At 42.5% G+C, this 16,200-nt stretch overlaps 1 protein-coding gene across 2 annotated transcripts in view; it reads left to right on the top strand.

The window, feature by feature from the left end:
• tfcp2 (transcription factor CP2) overlaps positions 1–16,200 on the top strand; it is a 100,442-nt gene that overhangs the window by 59,563 nt on the left and 24,679 nt on the right. For both annotated transcript variants that reach the window (XM_041180344.1, XM_041180345.1), the window contains exons 7-9: positions 12,430–12,540; positions 12,975–13,063; positions 13,152–13,200. In XM_041180344.1, the coding sequence (XP_041036278.1) occupies positions 12,430–12,540; positions 12,975–13,063; positions 13,152–13,200 (249 nt within the window). The remainder of the gene's footprint in view (positions 1–12,429; positions 12,541–12,974; positions 13,064–13,151; positions 13,201–16,200) is intronic.

Consider the following 16,200-nt stretch of genomic DNA (forward strand, 5'->3'; position numbering starts at 1 on the left):
AGTATATGTTGTCATGGAAGGAGCATATGAGACTGAGGAGCTTTGGTGAACAGCCAATTTTCCCCAAAATCTTGCAGAGTCCTGCCCTGCTGATGGTGTGGAAAGCTATAGTGATACTTATGAAAATAAGGTAAGGAGGTATATCCTGTTCCCTACACTTCTCCTGTAGCTGGCATAGGCAGAAGACTGTGTCCACTGGGAATCTGCCAGTACAGAAACTGCATTGTGCTTCTGGGTACACTTAGTCTGCAAGTAGATGGAGTCTTTTAAACATGACCCTAGCAGAAGCCTTCCTAGTGACACCAAGGAATGTGATGTCCCTGTCATTGTTGCAACCTCTTCTGTCGTCTTTTTGTTTGTGTAATGTGCTGATTTGTGTCATGCATGTCCTGTGGAACAGATCCTATCTTCTGAGAGAGGAGGAGGTGGTTATGAAGGTGTGGCAGAGAATGGGGACTTTCTATGCTTCAGCGGTTTGGCTGGAATTCCACACTTGCCGGTGCCTTTGTTTGTTAAACAATCAATGACCTTTTCGAGCTCAAGTGATGAGGGTTCTTCATTTAACTTAAACCATGACAGGAAGCTGCAGAAAGAGTCAAACACAGACTGGGAGATATCCACCTGACCGGAGTACAGCTCACAGTAGCCTTCAACCTAGTGGGACATCTGTTTACTTCTGTTGGTGAGTACTTCACCCCTCAACCCCTTTACTCTGATGCTGCGCTGGTCACTCACACAGAAACTCATCAACAAAGACTCATGGACTGTCTCTCCCATGTCTAACTTGTTCTCCTGATTTTGTCAAGTTAACTGTGGTCATGGGACAGGGTGTCACATCTCTGCCCCTGATCACACTCAGTAACACCCTGCTGCAAGTGGTTAGCAAATCCTGCGACCTTGGGTGTACGGTGACAGCCGATCTGTCCCTTGACGCAGAACTCGATACTGACGTAGGGAAAGCAGCCTCACCACCTTTGGCTAACTCTCAAAGGATGCATGGAGCAACATCAAGCTTAGAATTGGGACCAAGATTCTGGATTTTTGGGCCTGTTTTCTCAGCATCTTGTTTGACTGTCAAACATGGCGACCTACAGCTGTCAAGAAAGGAAGCTCAACAACTTTCCTCTTTGCTGTTTGTAGTGCATTCTGTGCACCTCATGGGGGGACAAAAGTCATGAATGTGGCTGTCCTCTCAAAGGCAAAGCTCCCAAGTACATTGACACTCATCAAACAGAGGTGATTTCACTGGCTTGAGCCTGTTCGCAGGATGGAAGGCAAGGCATACCTAAGAATTTTCTGTATGGAGGAGTTGCTGGAGCCAGGCGGCTAACAGGACTCCCAAAGCTCTGCTTCGAGGATGCTTGCAAGTGTGACATGAAGGTCCTAAACGTCGATTCTTGCACCTGGGAACAGAGGAAAATCACAACATGTGGGCCGGCGTGCACCACCATGTCTATCAGTGGCTGCAGCAGCTTGGCAACCAGTGCCAACAACCAAAAACGACAACTCACGATGGCACTTCATATGCGACACTTGTGGCAAAACCTGCCTTTCACAGACTGGTCTCTTCAGCGTCATATGAAGTGCACCATATGAAGCTACCCCCTCCCCACTGAATTTAATTTGCTGTATGTCCACCATCTTACGCAGGCAGAAGGATGCTGCCGGCAGCTCTAAGACATGAGACCTACTTAAAGTAAATTAACTTGCTCCCTAATCAACATTTCTGCTCCTTCTACTCAATTTCCCTGTCCCCCAATAATCACCTGTCTGCAATACGAGTAGGGTGCTGTAGAATGTCTAAAGTCAGTGACCATGAACTTGCTGCAGCAGTATATGGTATTTGGTGTCCTGGAACCAGTTTCTTATGCAGCATTTTCAAAATGGCCACTGTCTAATTGTTGTGGCTTGTTACCGTAACAGATGATACTGATTTTAAAAGTGCACCGTTTTAAATTGATTGCTCATGTTTCAGCAGTAGTTGCAAATTCTGATGTGAAAACATATCTTCAAAAGCAGTTCAAAACCAAACTCTGTATTCTAACGCTAGGTTGTTGTCTGAGGGTGTATGGGGGATTGCAATCTGGCATTATGACTGTATTTTTAAAAAAATGCCCAGTTCTACATAAGTGATTACTATGGTGCACTATGATACTGAATTAAGCTGTGAAGCTGTGCTAGAAACCAGTATGCACCTTGCTTGCTCAAGGTACAACTATCGTTTTTGGGGGGTACACATTTCTTTTGAGCCCGTTCTCTTCTTTTCCTCTTTCTCCTGTTTTCTCCACCCTCCCCCACTAATATCCCACAAATCCTGCTGCCTTGAGCCATCCATTCACTTCACATCCTGTGCTGTAGATACTGTATCTTGGGCCATTTGGCCCAACAAGATCATGCTTGTGTTTATGCTCCACACAAGCCACTTTACCTGAGAAGTGTGGCTGGGGGCATTCTCTCTTCTTTCTTCCCCCCCCCATCAACCCCACATAGGACTACTTGCTCTTTGGTCAGTACTGTTCTCCTGTTCATCCTCTCTCACTCCGCCTGGTTCAATGCCTGTTCTTGTCTGACTTCCCCTGCGCCCTAGAGTACACTGTTCAGATCAATGGTTTCTTGCTGCATGCTGATGACAATTCTGTACATGGTGTAGTTCTCAGGACCAATGAATTCAAAATGAAATAAGAGATGCACATAATGAGCGATCCAAAAAAGAGGAAAAAGGCAACTACTGAGCTGGCCTTTAGTGCCTTTTTGTTGTACTTCACCAAACTTGTTGAACCAAAGATTTTAATTTTTATTGCACTCAATATCTGGCATAGATCCAAAGGCAGCCATTGGACTATTAATAATTCTTCATAGCAATCTTGTATTTTTAAGGTTTAAGCCAGACTGTCATGGTACACTGGTTTTATAGCTTACAATCACATTAGTCACATTTACGCTCTGTAATGAGGTTTAAAATTAGATTAAAATGCTTCCCTGATGGAGTAGCTATTTTGCTTTGTCAGGACTTTGAACTTGGTGCTCAGCACCAAATGTTCAAGTATTTTCAGCTGCACCGTGTGGCGCTGTTCACAGTTAGCAAAGGAAACGGTGTATCTTTTTAACTGATTTTTTAAGAGGCTGAGTGGGTTTACAGTGTCATCTGTGGAGCAAGTGAAAAAGTAAAAGGGAGTTTTTGTAAAATTGTTTTAAGGTAGCAATGCCATTCTGTAAAGAAATTAAGGGTATTCTGGTGTTACCTCAAGGAATTAATATATGCTAGTAAATATCCTATGGAGTTTCCGACTGTACTTAAGAGTAGGGCCAAGGTGAAGATTGGAGCTCTATTCAAAAATGAAAGGGGAAAAGTTGAAGGAAGCAAATGTAAATGTATTTTAAAAACGGTGTTCAAAAAATGGTTCCAAAAATTGAAAACTTGCAGAGACTGGGGAAGAATGGAGGAACTTCCTAGGTGTCGGTACTAAAACCTAAACTGCTGGGTGACGCACAGAAGAGCTGCCACAGTGCCACCTACTAGATGGAAGCCAGAATCATGACAACCCATTGCTCACTGAGGTGGATAGAGACTTTTGGTTATAAATGTTGACGTAAAACTACTAATCAAAATTTCTGACAGAGTCAAGTTTTTGAGATGGGTAATGCATACATATGAGTTTTAATATAGACTAGTTGATCTCCCTGAAGGTTCCACACAGTCCTAACCAAGTGTATTCTTCAGATGAAACAGAGTTAGAAGGCAGAGGAAAATTTGACTGGAGCACGCAGATGTAACTCAGTCCAAATTTGGAAATCATATATTCCATCCATTCACTTTTTCCAATATAAAGTCTTGTGCTTTTAGTTTTAATGTAAACTCCGATGTCAAATTGTCATGCTGTATTTGCACCCTTGCACCAGTAAGATTATTAAGATATGCAGATTAGCTGAGACTAGTTAAGTATTGTGGTATTGCTCCGTTGAGTTAGAGAATATGTTTAATAATGTGAACCCTGAAAATTCCAACAAAAAATCACAAACTGCCAGCACATGCCAGAGATGCTACCTTCCACCCTCCTTCCAAGTACTCCACTGTGTTGCTTTCCACTTCACTCCAACAACATGTTTATCCGTCACCTCCACATGTTACTTGAGCTGAATGCGTTGGTAATTCGTTACATTTGTGAGCTGTTTTAACATTGATCTTCTTTCCACCGGCCCCTATTCCTTTAACTCTTTCTGCCTCTCTGGGATGAAATGTGTGCCCTCTCTCTGTTGGGAGGTAAGTGGTTCTGGGGAAGATCTCAATGTTAGCACTTTGCAGCTGTCATGCTATTCAGAAGCCTGTTCTGCTGCCACCTTTTGTGATTGGTGGCAACAGGAGGAACCTGCTCTAATAAATTGCCTGTGTCCTGTTCCTCCCTCCCTCCCCTGCACCCCTCCAAACTCCGCTATCCCCTTCCTTGAGTAATATATCCACCGCCTAAGTTGCCTGTTGTACAGCCACTTGTATATGTTTTGTAGCATCTGGCAGTGGTGCCTTGGTGACCATATCAGAATCAGTGTACTGATATTAGGAAGTCTTGCTAAGTGATTAATAGTGAAAGGCTAAATGGCCTACTCCTCCTAAGTCCTGCTGTTGCTATTGGTAACAGCCCTCCAAGCGTATTCCTGCCATGTTGTTGTCTGACTTTAGGAGGCCGGAATTGGAAATGGTGAATTTTCATTTCAGAGGTGGCACTGAAATTATGATGCAACAAAATAATCCCTTAATTTAAAAAGTGCCTTGAAAACGTGCTGACTTTTTCTACAGAAAAGCTTTTGTCATAGGGGGGATATGGTGGCATTGGGGTAATGTCACTGGACTAGTAACCCGAAGCCCAGGCTACTGCTGTGGTGACATGGGTTCAAATCCCACCATGTCAGCTGGTGGAATTTCAATTCAATGAATAAAATCTGGAATTGAAAGCTAGTCTCAATAATGGCGACCATGAACCATTGTGATTGTCATAAAAACTAATTTGGTTTACTAATGCCCTTTAGGGAAGGAGTCCTTACCCAATCTGCCCTACATTTGACACTAAAATGGCTTAGCAAGCCGCTCATTTGTATCAAACCGCGATGAAGTTAGTAAGGAATGAAACTGGACGGACCACCTGGCATCGACTTAAGCGCCAGAAAGGACAACGGCAAACTCGGCCCTGTCAACCCTGCACAGTCCTCCTCACTAACATCTGGGGGCTAGTGCCAAAATTGGGAAAGCCACCTCACAGACTAGTTAAGTCATAGTCATCCTCACGGAATCATACCTTACAGGCAATGTCCCAGGCACCACCATCGCCATTCCACCGGCAGGACAGGCCCACAGAGGAGGCAGCACAGTGGTATACTGTCGGGAGGGAGTTGCCCTGGGAGTCCTCAACATTGACTCCACACCATGGCATCAGGTCAAACATGGACAAGGAAACCTCCTGCTGATTACCACGTACCTCCCTCCCTCAGCTGATGAATCGGTTTTCCTGCATGTTGAGCATCACTTGGAAGAAGCACCGAGGGTGAATGTACTCTGGGTGGGGGACTTCAATGTCCATCACTAAGAGTGGCTCGGTACCACTACTACAGACCGAGCTGGCTAAGTCCTAAAGGACATAGCTGCTAGACTGGGTCTGCGGCAGGTGGTGAGGGAACTAACAAGAGGGAAAAACATAGTTGACCTCACCTTCACCAACCTGCCTGCTGCAGATGCATCTGTCCATGACAGTATCAGTAGGAGTGACCACCGCACAATCATTGTGGAGACAAAGTCCCACCTTCACATTGAGGATACCCTCCATCATGCTCTGTGGCATTACCACTGTGTTAAATGAGAGAGATTTCAAATAGATCTAGCAACTCTATACTTGGCATCCATGAAGTGCTGTGGGCCATCAGCAGCAGCAGAATTATACTCAACCACAATCTGTAACCTCATGGCCCGGCATATCCCCCACTCTACCATTACCATCAAGCCAGGGGATCAACCCTGGTTCAATGAAGAGTGCAGGAGGGCATGCCAGGAGCAGCATCTCATACCTAAAAATGAGATGTCAGCCTGGCGAAACTAAAACACAAGACTATTTGTATGTCAAGCAGCGAATGCAGTATGCAAAAGACAAAGCTAAGTGATCCCACAACCAACGGATCAGATCTAAGCTCTGCAGTCTCCAGTCATGAATGGTGGTGGACAATGAAATAACTAACTGGTGGAGGACGAGGAAACTCCACAAATATCCCCATCCTCCATTAGGAGGGGGACCAATATATCAGAGCAGAAGACAAGGCTGAAGCATTTGCAACAATCTTCAGCCACAAGTGCAGGGTGACTGATCAATCTTGGCCTCCTCCAGAGGTCCCCAGCATCATAGATGCCAGTCTTCAGCCACGTGATATCAAGAAACGGCTGAAGGCACTGGATCTACAAAGGCTATGGGCCTTGACAATATTCCGGCAATAGTACTGAAGACTTGTGCTCCAGAACTTGCCGCTCCCCTAGCCAAGCTGTTCCAGTACAGCTACGACAGTGGCATCTACCCGGCTATGTGGAAAATTGCCCAGGTATGTCCTGTACTCACAAAGCAGGACAAATGCAACCCGGCCAATTACCGCCCCATCAGTCTACTCTCGATAATCAGTAAAGTAATGAAAGAGGTTGTTGTCAGTGCTGAGTAAGTGACACTTACTCAGCAATAACCTGCTCACTGACTCTCAGGGTAGGTTTTGCCAGAGCCACTCAGCTCCTGATCTCATTGCAGCCTTGATCCAAGTATGGACAAAAGAGCTGAACTCAACTGACATCAAGGCAGCATTTGACAGAGTGTGGCATTAAGGAGAGTCTCAGCAAAACTGGAATTAATGGGAATCGGTGGGAAAACTCTCTGCTGGTTGGAGTCATACCTAGCAAAAAGGAAGGTGGCTGTGATTGTTGGAGGTCAGTCACCTCAGTTCCAGGACATCAGGGAGTTCCTCAGGGTAGTGTCCTAGGCCCAACCATCTTCAGCTGCTTCATCAATGACCTTCCTTCCATCATAAAGTCAGAAGTGGGGATGTTCGCTGATGATTGCACAATGTTCAGCACCATTGGCGGCGACTCAGATACTGAAGCAGTCCATGTCCAAATGCAGCAAGACCTGGACAATATCCAGACTTGGGCTGACAAGTGGCAAGTAACATTTGCGCATTGCCATTGCTGAATCCCCCACTATCAACATCCTGGGGGTTACCATTGACCAGAAGCTGAACTGGGCCAGCCATATAAATATTGTGGCTACAAGAGCAGGTCAGAGGCTAGGAATCCTGTGTTGGGTAACTCACCTTCTGAACCCCCCAAAACCTGTCCATCATCTACAAGGCACAAGTCAGGAGTGTGATGGAATACTCCTCACTTGCCTGGATGAGTGCAGCTCCCACAACACCCAAGAAGCTTGGCACAGCCCAGGACAAAGCTTGATTGGCACTCTCTCCACCGCTGACGCACAGTAGCAGCAGTGTACAGGAACTCGCCGAGGCTCCTTTGACAGCACCTTCCAAACCCACGACCACTACCATCTAGAAGGACAAGGGCAGCCGACTACATAGGAACACCACCACCTGGAAGTTCCCCTCCAAGCCACTCACCATCCTGACTTGGAAATATATCACCGTTCCTTCACTGTCACTGGGTCAAAATCCTGGAACTCCCTCCTTAACAGCACTGTGGGTGTACCTACACCACATGGACTGCAGCGGGTCAAAAAGGCAGCTCACCACCACCTTCTCAAAGGGCAATTAGGGATGGGCAATAAATGCTGGCCCAGCCAGCGACACCCACATCCCATGAAAAAATTAAAAAAGAAAAAGAATGTATGTCATAGTATGTATCAGGAGTGCTGATATCATCAGGATTTTAAAAGCTCCATGAATGAGTAGCCTTGGGCTGCCTGCTGGGCGCAAGCCTGTATAGTGGGCATCAGCACCTGTTATAAATATGCCTAATTTGTGCCCCCATGTTAAATCCAAAATAACAATATTTCATTCTCCTTGCAAATCCTTTTTTAAAATGATGTTTAGAACCATTATCAACCAAAAGATAATTATGCATTTAAAAACGGAGCTGGTTGGTAGTCAGCTACATTGCTAGTGGAGGTTGAACTAGTATATTTAGATGAAAAAAAGAAGCTTGTTCTTTTGCCCAAGTGTTCGAACCTTAATATTGGTGGTTCTTTAGAACCGTGGTCGTCTTTGGAGGTGACTGTCAAATGATTTCTGAATATGGAGTATCGGCTAACCAAGTGTACCTCGGGTTGAGGGTCTTTACCCCAAGTGGGAGTGTTGGCCTGTTCGTGGAAGGCAGGGTGGTATTTCTTTTCAGAACACGTATAATGGTGTGAGTGTGATCCATAGGTGGTAGCTGTTAGAATTTTTTTGTTCCTGGAATGTGATTGGGGAGATCATCAAAATTTGGGAGTGAGTTTGCATGATAACCTAAAGATTTTAGAAAATAACCAATTTGTAGCAAAACACGCAAACGCGTAACCTGTGTAGAAGCAAGAATTTGGTTATATTGTGACTGACTTAATGTACATACATTGAGGGGGGCTGATTTTCTGCTGTGCGGTTCCATAGGAGCTGATAGCCCCCGAGTGTATCGATCAGTGGCTGTGGGAGCAGGGAAGGGTCATCCTAGCTGAGCCTGATCATGCCATCGCTCAAGGTTCATAATTGTGTTATGCACCATGTGTTTTGTGGGGAGGGGAGTGGCATTGATTTTAGTGACCAACTGAGTCAAATTTTGTTTTTATTCTATAACGTTATGAAATTTCTGTTATGTTTTAGGATTGAATTCCACATCTGTTCTCTTTTCTGTTAAGCCTATAGTTCAGCCAATTCTTGTATTTGTCTTTTTACTAAAAACTCACAGGCTTCCTTTAGTGTTGCTCCTGAGTGAAATGATACTTCCCTATTTTCCTACAATGTATGTGGGTAAAGTATTACAGGAGCTTGTAGGAAAGGCCAGATTTAAAGCAAGGTGTGCAGTAAAAAATGGAAAATTCTAATTTCTGGCAATCAGCTAAGTGTGGGGAATGGAAAACAGCCGTTTGTAGCTGCGTGAGGGAAAACGTGTACTTTGAAAGACTTGTGCTATTAAATCAAGGGAGAATCGCTTTTTTTTAAAGGCCAACATGTAAAATCTAAGCAAGGACTATTAGTGATAATGGGTACAAGTTATAAATTAAAGGGAGTACTGAGTATTTAAAAATCTGGAAATAAAAGCCATCTGTTTTTTATTAAATAAAGAAAAAGTAACCATGAAGCTGTCGGATTGTTGTAAAAACCCCAGCTAGTGTAGGGAAGGAAACCTGGTCTTTGTTAATCCAGTTCCACACCAATGTATTTCCCTCCAGAGTGGCCTAACATTAAACTCATGACCCTTAGGGGTGGGCAATAAATGCTGACCTTGCCAGCTGCGCCCACATGCTGAGAATTAATATTGTTTAATTACCTTGTGCAGACTCCACACATCAGCAAACAATTGGGATTTTCCTCTCTAAAGCAGAGGTAAAAGAATTTTTGTGTGAACAGTACCGTGGAACCGTATACACCTTAATGTTACTGATAGATGCTGGAAAATTGTGCACCCTACACATGGTGACTGCAGGAACTGCCTGTCACTGCTCTAGGTAAAAATATCTAGTTTTAGCACAGGCTTTTGGGGGAGGATGAAGATACTTGGACATAAAAAGCAACTTTATGCTCAACACAAAAACAGAATTACCTGGAAAAACTCAGCAGGTCTGGCAGCATCGGCGGAGAAGAAAAGAGTTGACGTTTCGAGTCCTCATGACCCTTCGACAGAACTTGCGTTCGAGTCCAAGAAAGAGTTGAAATATAAGCTGGTTTAAGGTGTGTGTGTGGGGGGCGGAGAGATAGAGAGACAGAGAGGTGGAGGGGGGTGGGGTGTGGTTGTAGGGACAAACAAGCAGTGATAGAAGCAGATCATCAAAAGATGTCAACGACAATAGTACAATAGAACACATAGGTGTTAAAGTTAAAGTTGGTGATATTATCTAAATGAATGTGCTAATTAAGAATGGATGGTAGGGCACTCAAAGTATAGCTCTAGTGGGTTTTTTTTTTTATATATATAATGGAAATAGGTGGGAAAAGGAAAATCTTTATAATTTATTGGAAAAAAAGGGGGGAAGGGGGAAACAGAAAGGGGGTGGGGATGGGGGAGGGAGCTTACGACCTAAAGTTGTTGAATTCAATATTCAGTCCGGAAGGCTGTAAAGTCCCTAGTCGGAAGATGAGGTGTTGTTCCTCCAATGACCCAAACCTCCCTGTCGCTTGCCATTTCAACACTCCACCCTGCTCTCTTGCCCACATGTCTGTCCTTGGCTTGCTGCATTGTTCCAGTGAAGCCCAACGCAAACTGGAGGAACAACACCTCATCTTCCGACTAGGGACTTTGCAGCCTTCCGGACTGAATATTGAATTCAACAACTTTAGGTCGTAAGCTCCCTCCCCCATCCCCACCCCCTTTCTGTTTCCCCCTTCCCCCTTTTTTTTCCAATAAATTATAAAGATTTTCCTTTTCCCACCTATTTCCATTATATATATAAAAAAAAACCCCCACTAGAGCTATACCTTGAGTGCCCTACCATCCATTCTTAATTAGCACATTCGTTTAGATAATATCACCAACTTTAACTTTAACACCTATGTGTTCTATTGTACTATTGTCGTTGACATCTTTTGATGATCTGCTTCTATCACTGCTTGTTTGTCTCTACAACCACACCCCCCCCCACCTCCACCTCTCTGTCTCTCTATCTCTCCGCCCCCCACACACACACCTTAAACCAGCTTATATTTCAACTCTTTCTTGGACTCGAACGCAAGTTCTGTCGAAAGGTCATGAGGACTCGAAACGTCAACTCTTTTCTTCGCCGATGCTGCCAGACCTGCTGAGTTTTTCCAGGTAATTCTGTTTTTGTTTTGGATTTCCAGCATCCGCAGTTTTTTTGTTTTTAACTTTATGCTCAGTCATGTTGTGAAATATGCAGTTTTAAATGTGTTATGCCTTATTTTTGGGCAGTAGACTTCAGTTACATCGGGTGCAGTATTTTTAAAAAACATGTTGTGTGATTGAGCTGCTTCACTTTTCTCCCCTTTTTGAGTTTTCCAGGTTGGTGTTTTTTATAATTTTAATCATTTCTTGTTGACCGTTATCTGGTTGCTTTAATCACATGACTTGTATGTTTCCTGCATCTTGAGCTATGATTTGCTGCTGTTTTAGTAGTGACAAGAAGCACCAAGTATGATTTTAAAAAACATTTAGTATGCATCAACAAGCAGGGCTCTAGCTATGTATTAAATATTGTGCACACATTAGCTAGTGATCAGAAAGTGGCATCCCAGCTGACTTGCTTTTATTATTGTGCCCTGCTAATTATAATAGCCCAACTGCTGAAGTTAGTTACCTCAGTATAAATCAAGGATTAAATGCAACTTGCTAGTCCGTGGGGCAGAGTACTACATCAAATGGTGCTTTTGCCAACTAGACCATTCCCACAACTCGACGAATGATTTGTTTTACTTTCTAAAACTGCCATCAGAACTCTTCTCTCGCTTTTGGCTGCACCATAATATATAAAAGGCCCTGGTGACAGTGGGCATGGGTCCTGTTGGAAGAAATATATTGAGTAGAAATGGAGATAAAACTGAGACTCATACGGTGCCACCAGACACTCAATTTTAGAAACACATTTTTAAAATATTAGATCCTACATTGGTTGTAATACTGATTTTTGTCTCTTGTGTACTTGGTCTTCTGTTCTTGACTGATTATCAAGGAAGAAGACCTCCTTTACTATTTCACATCTGCTGTGCATCCATCAGCAGGGCAGCAGTACAGACAACAACCATGGACCTATTCACGTCTTATCTCTGGCTATCTCCTCTCTCTAATTGAAGGTGTGCACTGCTTTCAGGAATGAAGTGTTGGTGCCAAATCTCCCCCCTCAGTATACAGAAAAGAGAGTGAGAGTAGGTTGTGTATTCTGTGAATTTGGGGCATTCATAAATTATTCAATATGGGAAGTAGCTTTTCTTGCTTTGTATTGACATTTGTTCCCTTTTGAATCCACTTGGTTCACTTTGTACTCCCAACTGTGGATGACCCCTAATTTATTTTCGTCTTTTCTCTATTTTAAGATAATTGGACATAATGGTGATAGAATAGCGATTGTCCTGTTGGGATATGAAGTCTGTTGTCCTTCCCAGCTCCAAATCCTAAAGTAGGAAAGTAGTATTTTTTCGTAGTTTCTCCAAATGTATAGTTGAATACTTGAGCATGTATTATAGGCAGTGGGTGACAGTATTGTGTCTTACCTCTTGTGCTGGGCTTTTCATTGTTGTATGATTTGTTTGCAGCCAAAAGGCGCTGATAGAAAACAGAAAACAGATAGGGAAAAGATGGAAAAACGAACTCCTCAGGAGAAGGAAAAGTATCAGCCTTCTTATGATACAACTATTCTTACAGAGGTATGACTGCAATTGTTTTCTTAAGTCTACTAGATCTGTCTTTTGGTAAGCATGTGTAATATTTTGATGTAAACTATTAAAGTTTATTGGTGTGCAGGGAAAGAGGAAAGAAGCCCAATTGGCTTATTGATACTTCATATTGGCCTCTGTTTCGGTCCATTCTGTGGGGATGGATGATGTAGAAAGTATTCCTCAACTTATTCTTGAAGTAATTTGCAGCATTCATCATAAACTGAAATGAAGTAGCTAAGAGATCAATTGTGATTAAAATATGTAAACATCAGTGGGAGAATAGACTGGGAAAGCTGTGTAGCAACCAGAAGGGATCTCTACTTATTCTTTAGATGAGCACAGTATATAGTTTTACATAATTTAGAGAAGTTGTCATCACATTATGATTTATAAGTTTCTAACTGACTTTTTGCCCTATCTAGTGTTCTCCATGGCCAGACATCTCCTATGTTAACAATACGGCATCTCCTGGATTTAGCAGTTCGCAGGGCAGCTTTACCATTGCTGAAGGGTGGGTCTTATCATTGCTGTATTGTTGTTCCCATAAGTTACAGCATTTAAAAGGGTATTGTTAATAGAAATTATTGATCTAATTTCAGAAATGGATCGCCTCACCATCAGCCTGACCCAGTTCCTGCAACCACTGATGTAAGTGACTTTTTCCAGCATTATTCATAAACCTATCCTGGTCAATACAGTAGCATTAAGATATTGTGTCTGATAGAATCATAGAAGCTTAGAGCAGAGGAGGAGGACTGTAGTGGCTCTTCAAAAGAGCAGTTGTGTTTATTCCCATATCCCTACTTTTTGTCTAAAGCCCTATCAGTTCAATTCAAGTACCTAGCCATCCCCCTTTTAAAATTATTTATGGAATCTGCATTATAATGAGAAATGATCTTGGCTCAGAAGGTCAAGATGTAGAATCAAAGATAAAAGCAAAATACTGTGGATGCTGGAAATCTGAAACAAAAACAAAATGCTGGAAAAACTCAGCAGGTCTAACAGCATCTGTGGGAGAAAGACAGAGTTAACGTTTTGAGTCTGTATGACTCTTCAGAGCTAAGGAGAAGTAAAAATGTGATGAAATTTATACTGTTTAAAGGGGGTGAAGCAGGTGAAGCTGGATAGAAGGCTAGCAATAGGTGGGGTTAAAGGAGAGATTGAGAAAGATGTCATGAACAAAAGGAAAAAGGGATGTTAATAGTAGTGGTACTGGCTAAAGGAGGTTTTGGTGGTGGCATTAAGGCAAGAAAGCGGAATGTGATAATAGGCCATCTTTCACTTTGTTCATGTTGTTCTTTTCAGAGTGCTTACCCTTGTCCTGCCATTATCACAATTCTGCTTTCTTACCTTAATGTCACCATCAGCACCTCCTTTAGCCAATCCCACTACCATTAACACCTTTTTGTTCATGACATCTTTGTCAATCTTTCCTTTGCCTCTACCTATCGCTGGCCTTCTATCCAGCTTCACCTGCTCCACCCCAGTTAAACAGTATACATTTTTTTACTTCTCTTTAGCTGTGAAGAAGAGTCATACGGACTTGAAACGTTAACTTTGTTTTCCTCTCCACAGATGCTGTTAGACCTCCTGAGTATTTCCAGCATTTTCTGAAGATGTAGAATCAGTTTGGGTGGAGCTAAGTGATAGCAAAGGAAAGAGGTCACTGGTGGTGAGTAGTTTATAGGTATCCTGACAGTAGCTATGTTGAAGGACAGCGTATAAATCAAGAAATAATGGGGCTTCAAAGAAAGGTACTGCAATAATCATGGCAGGTTTATTAATATTCGCATAGATTGGCCAAGTCAAATTGGCCAAACTAACCTGGAGAATGAGTTCATGGAGGGTTTTAAGAACAAGCTCTTAGAATAATATGTTCTGGAACAAACCAGGGAGCAGGCTACTTTAGACCTGGTAATGTGTTATCAGACAGGATTACTTAATGATCTCATAGTAGAGGATCCCCTAGGCAAGAGTGATCATACAAGATATTATTTCATATTCATTTTAAGTGTGATGGAACAGGCTATATTAGACCTGGTGATGTGTAATGAGACAAGATGATCTCATAATAAAGGGTCATCCAAGCAAGAGTGATCGTAGCATGATGAATTTCACATTCTGTTTGAGGGTGAGAAACCTGGGTTCGAAACTAGTGCCTTAAACTTAAAGGAAATAACTAAGGTATGAAGGCACAGTTCACAGAATCACAGTGCAGAAGAGGCCCTTCGGCCCATCGAGTCTGCACCGACAGTTGGTTAAAGTGGACTGGGAAAATAGGTTAAAAAGTAAGATGGTAGCCAAGCAGTGGCAGACATTTAAGGAGATATTTCAATACTCACAACAAAAATACATTCCATTGAGAAAGAGAGACTTTGAGGAGGCTGTTGAGGATGTTATCAAATTGAAAGAAAAGGCATACAATGCTGCAAAAATTAATGTTAGGCCAGCAGATCGGGAAAATTGTAGAGACCAGCTAAGGATGACTAAGAAAAATTGAGTAATTAGAAATGAGAGTAAACTAGCAAGAAATAAAATACAAGAGCTTCTTCAAGTATATTAAAAGGAAGAGAGCAGCTAAAGTTAGTGCTGGTCCTTTGGAGGGTGAGACTGAGGAATTAATAATGGGAGACAAGGAAATGGCAGAGACTTTGAACAAGTATTTTTTATCTGTCTTCACAGTAGAAGACACAAAAAAACATCCCAAGATTAGTAGAAAATGAAGGTGGAAAAGGGAGAGGCGAATTTAAAACTATCACAAACACTGGAAAAAAAATACACGGTATACTATTGTGACTAAAGACTGACAAGTCCCCTGGACCAGATGGCCTGGATCCTAGAGCCTTAAAAGAAATGGCTTCAGAGATAGTGGATGCATTGGTTGTAATCTTCCAAAATTCCCTAGATTCTGGAAAGGACCCAGAGGATTGGAAAGCCGCAAATGTTTCCCACAAATGTCTATTCAAGAAAGGAGGAAGATAGAAAGCAGGAGCAGGCCAGTTAACCATCTGTCATTGGGGAGAATTCTGGAATCTGTTATTAAGGAAGTAGGAGCAGGACATTTAGAAAACGATAATGTGATTGAGCAGAGCCAACATGCTTTAATGATAGGGAAATGACGTTTGATAAGTTCATTAGAGTTCTTTGAGGATATACAAATACGGATGGATAAAGGGGAACCAATCGATGCAGTGCATTTGGATTTCCAAAAGGCTTTCGATAAGAACTTGTGGTGTTTGGGGTAATATCTTATGGATAGAGGACTGGCTAACAGGAAACAGTGGGAGTGGAATAGGTCATTTTCAGGTTGAAAATGCAACTAATGGGCTGCCACAGGGATCAGTACAGGGATCTCAACTATTCACAAGATTAATGATTTGGATGAAGGGACTGAGTGCATTATAGCTAAATTTGCTGACGATTCAAAAATAGGTAGGAAAACAAGTTGTGGGGAGAATACAAAGTTTGCCAAGGGATATAGATAGGTTAACCGTTGTACAAAAATTTGACAGATGTATTATCATCTGGGAAAATAAGTTGCCCAATATGGTGGGAAAAATAAGGAAACGGTATTATTAAAATGGAGAGAGGGTGCAGAATGCTGTGTACATAAATCACAAAGGATTAACATACGATAATGTGATTGAG

Source organism: Carcharodon carcharias, chromosome X (genome assembly GCF_017639515.1).
Source record: "Carcharodon carcharias isolate sCarCar2 chromosome X, sCarCar2.pri, whole genome shotgun sequence".
Taxonomy (NCBI): Eukaryota; Metazoa; Chordata; class Chondrichthyes; order Lamniformes; family Lamnidae; genus Carcharodon; species Carcharodon carcharias.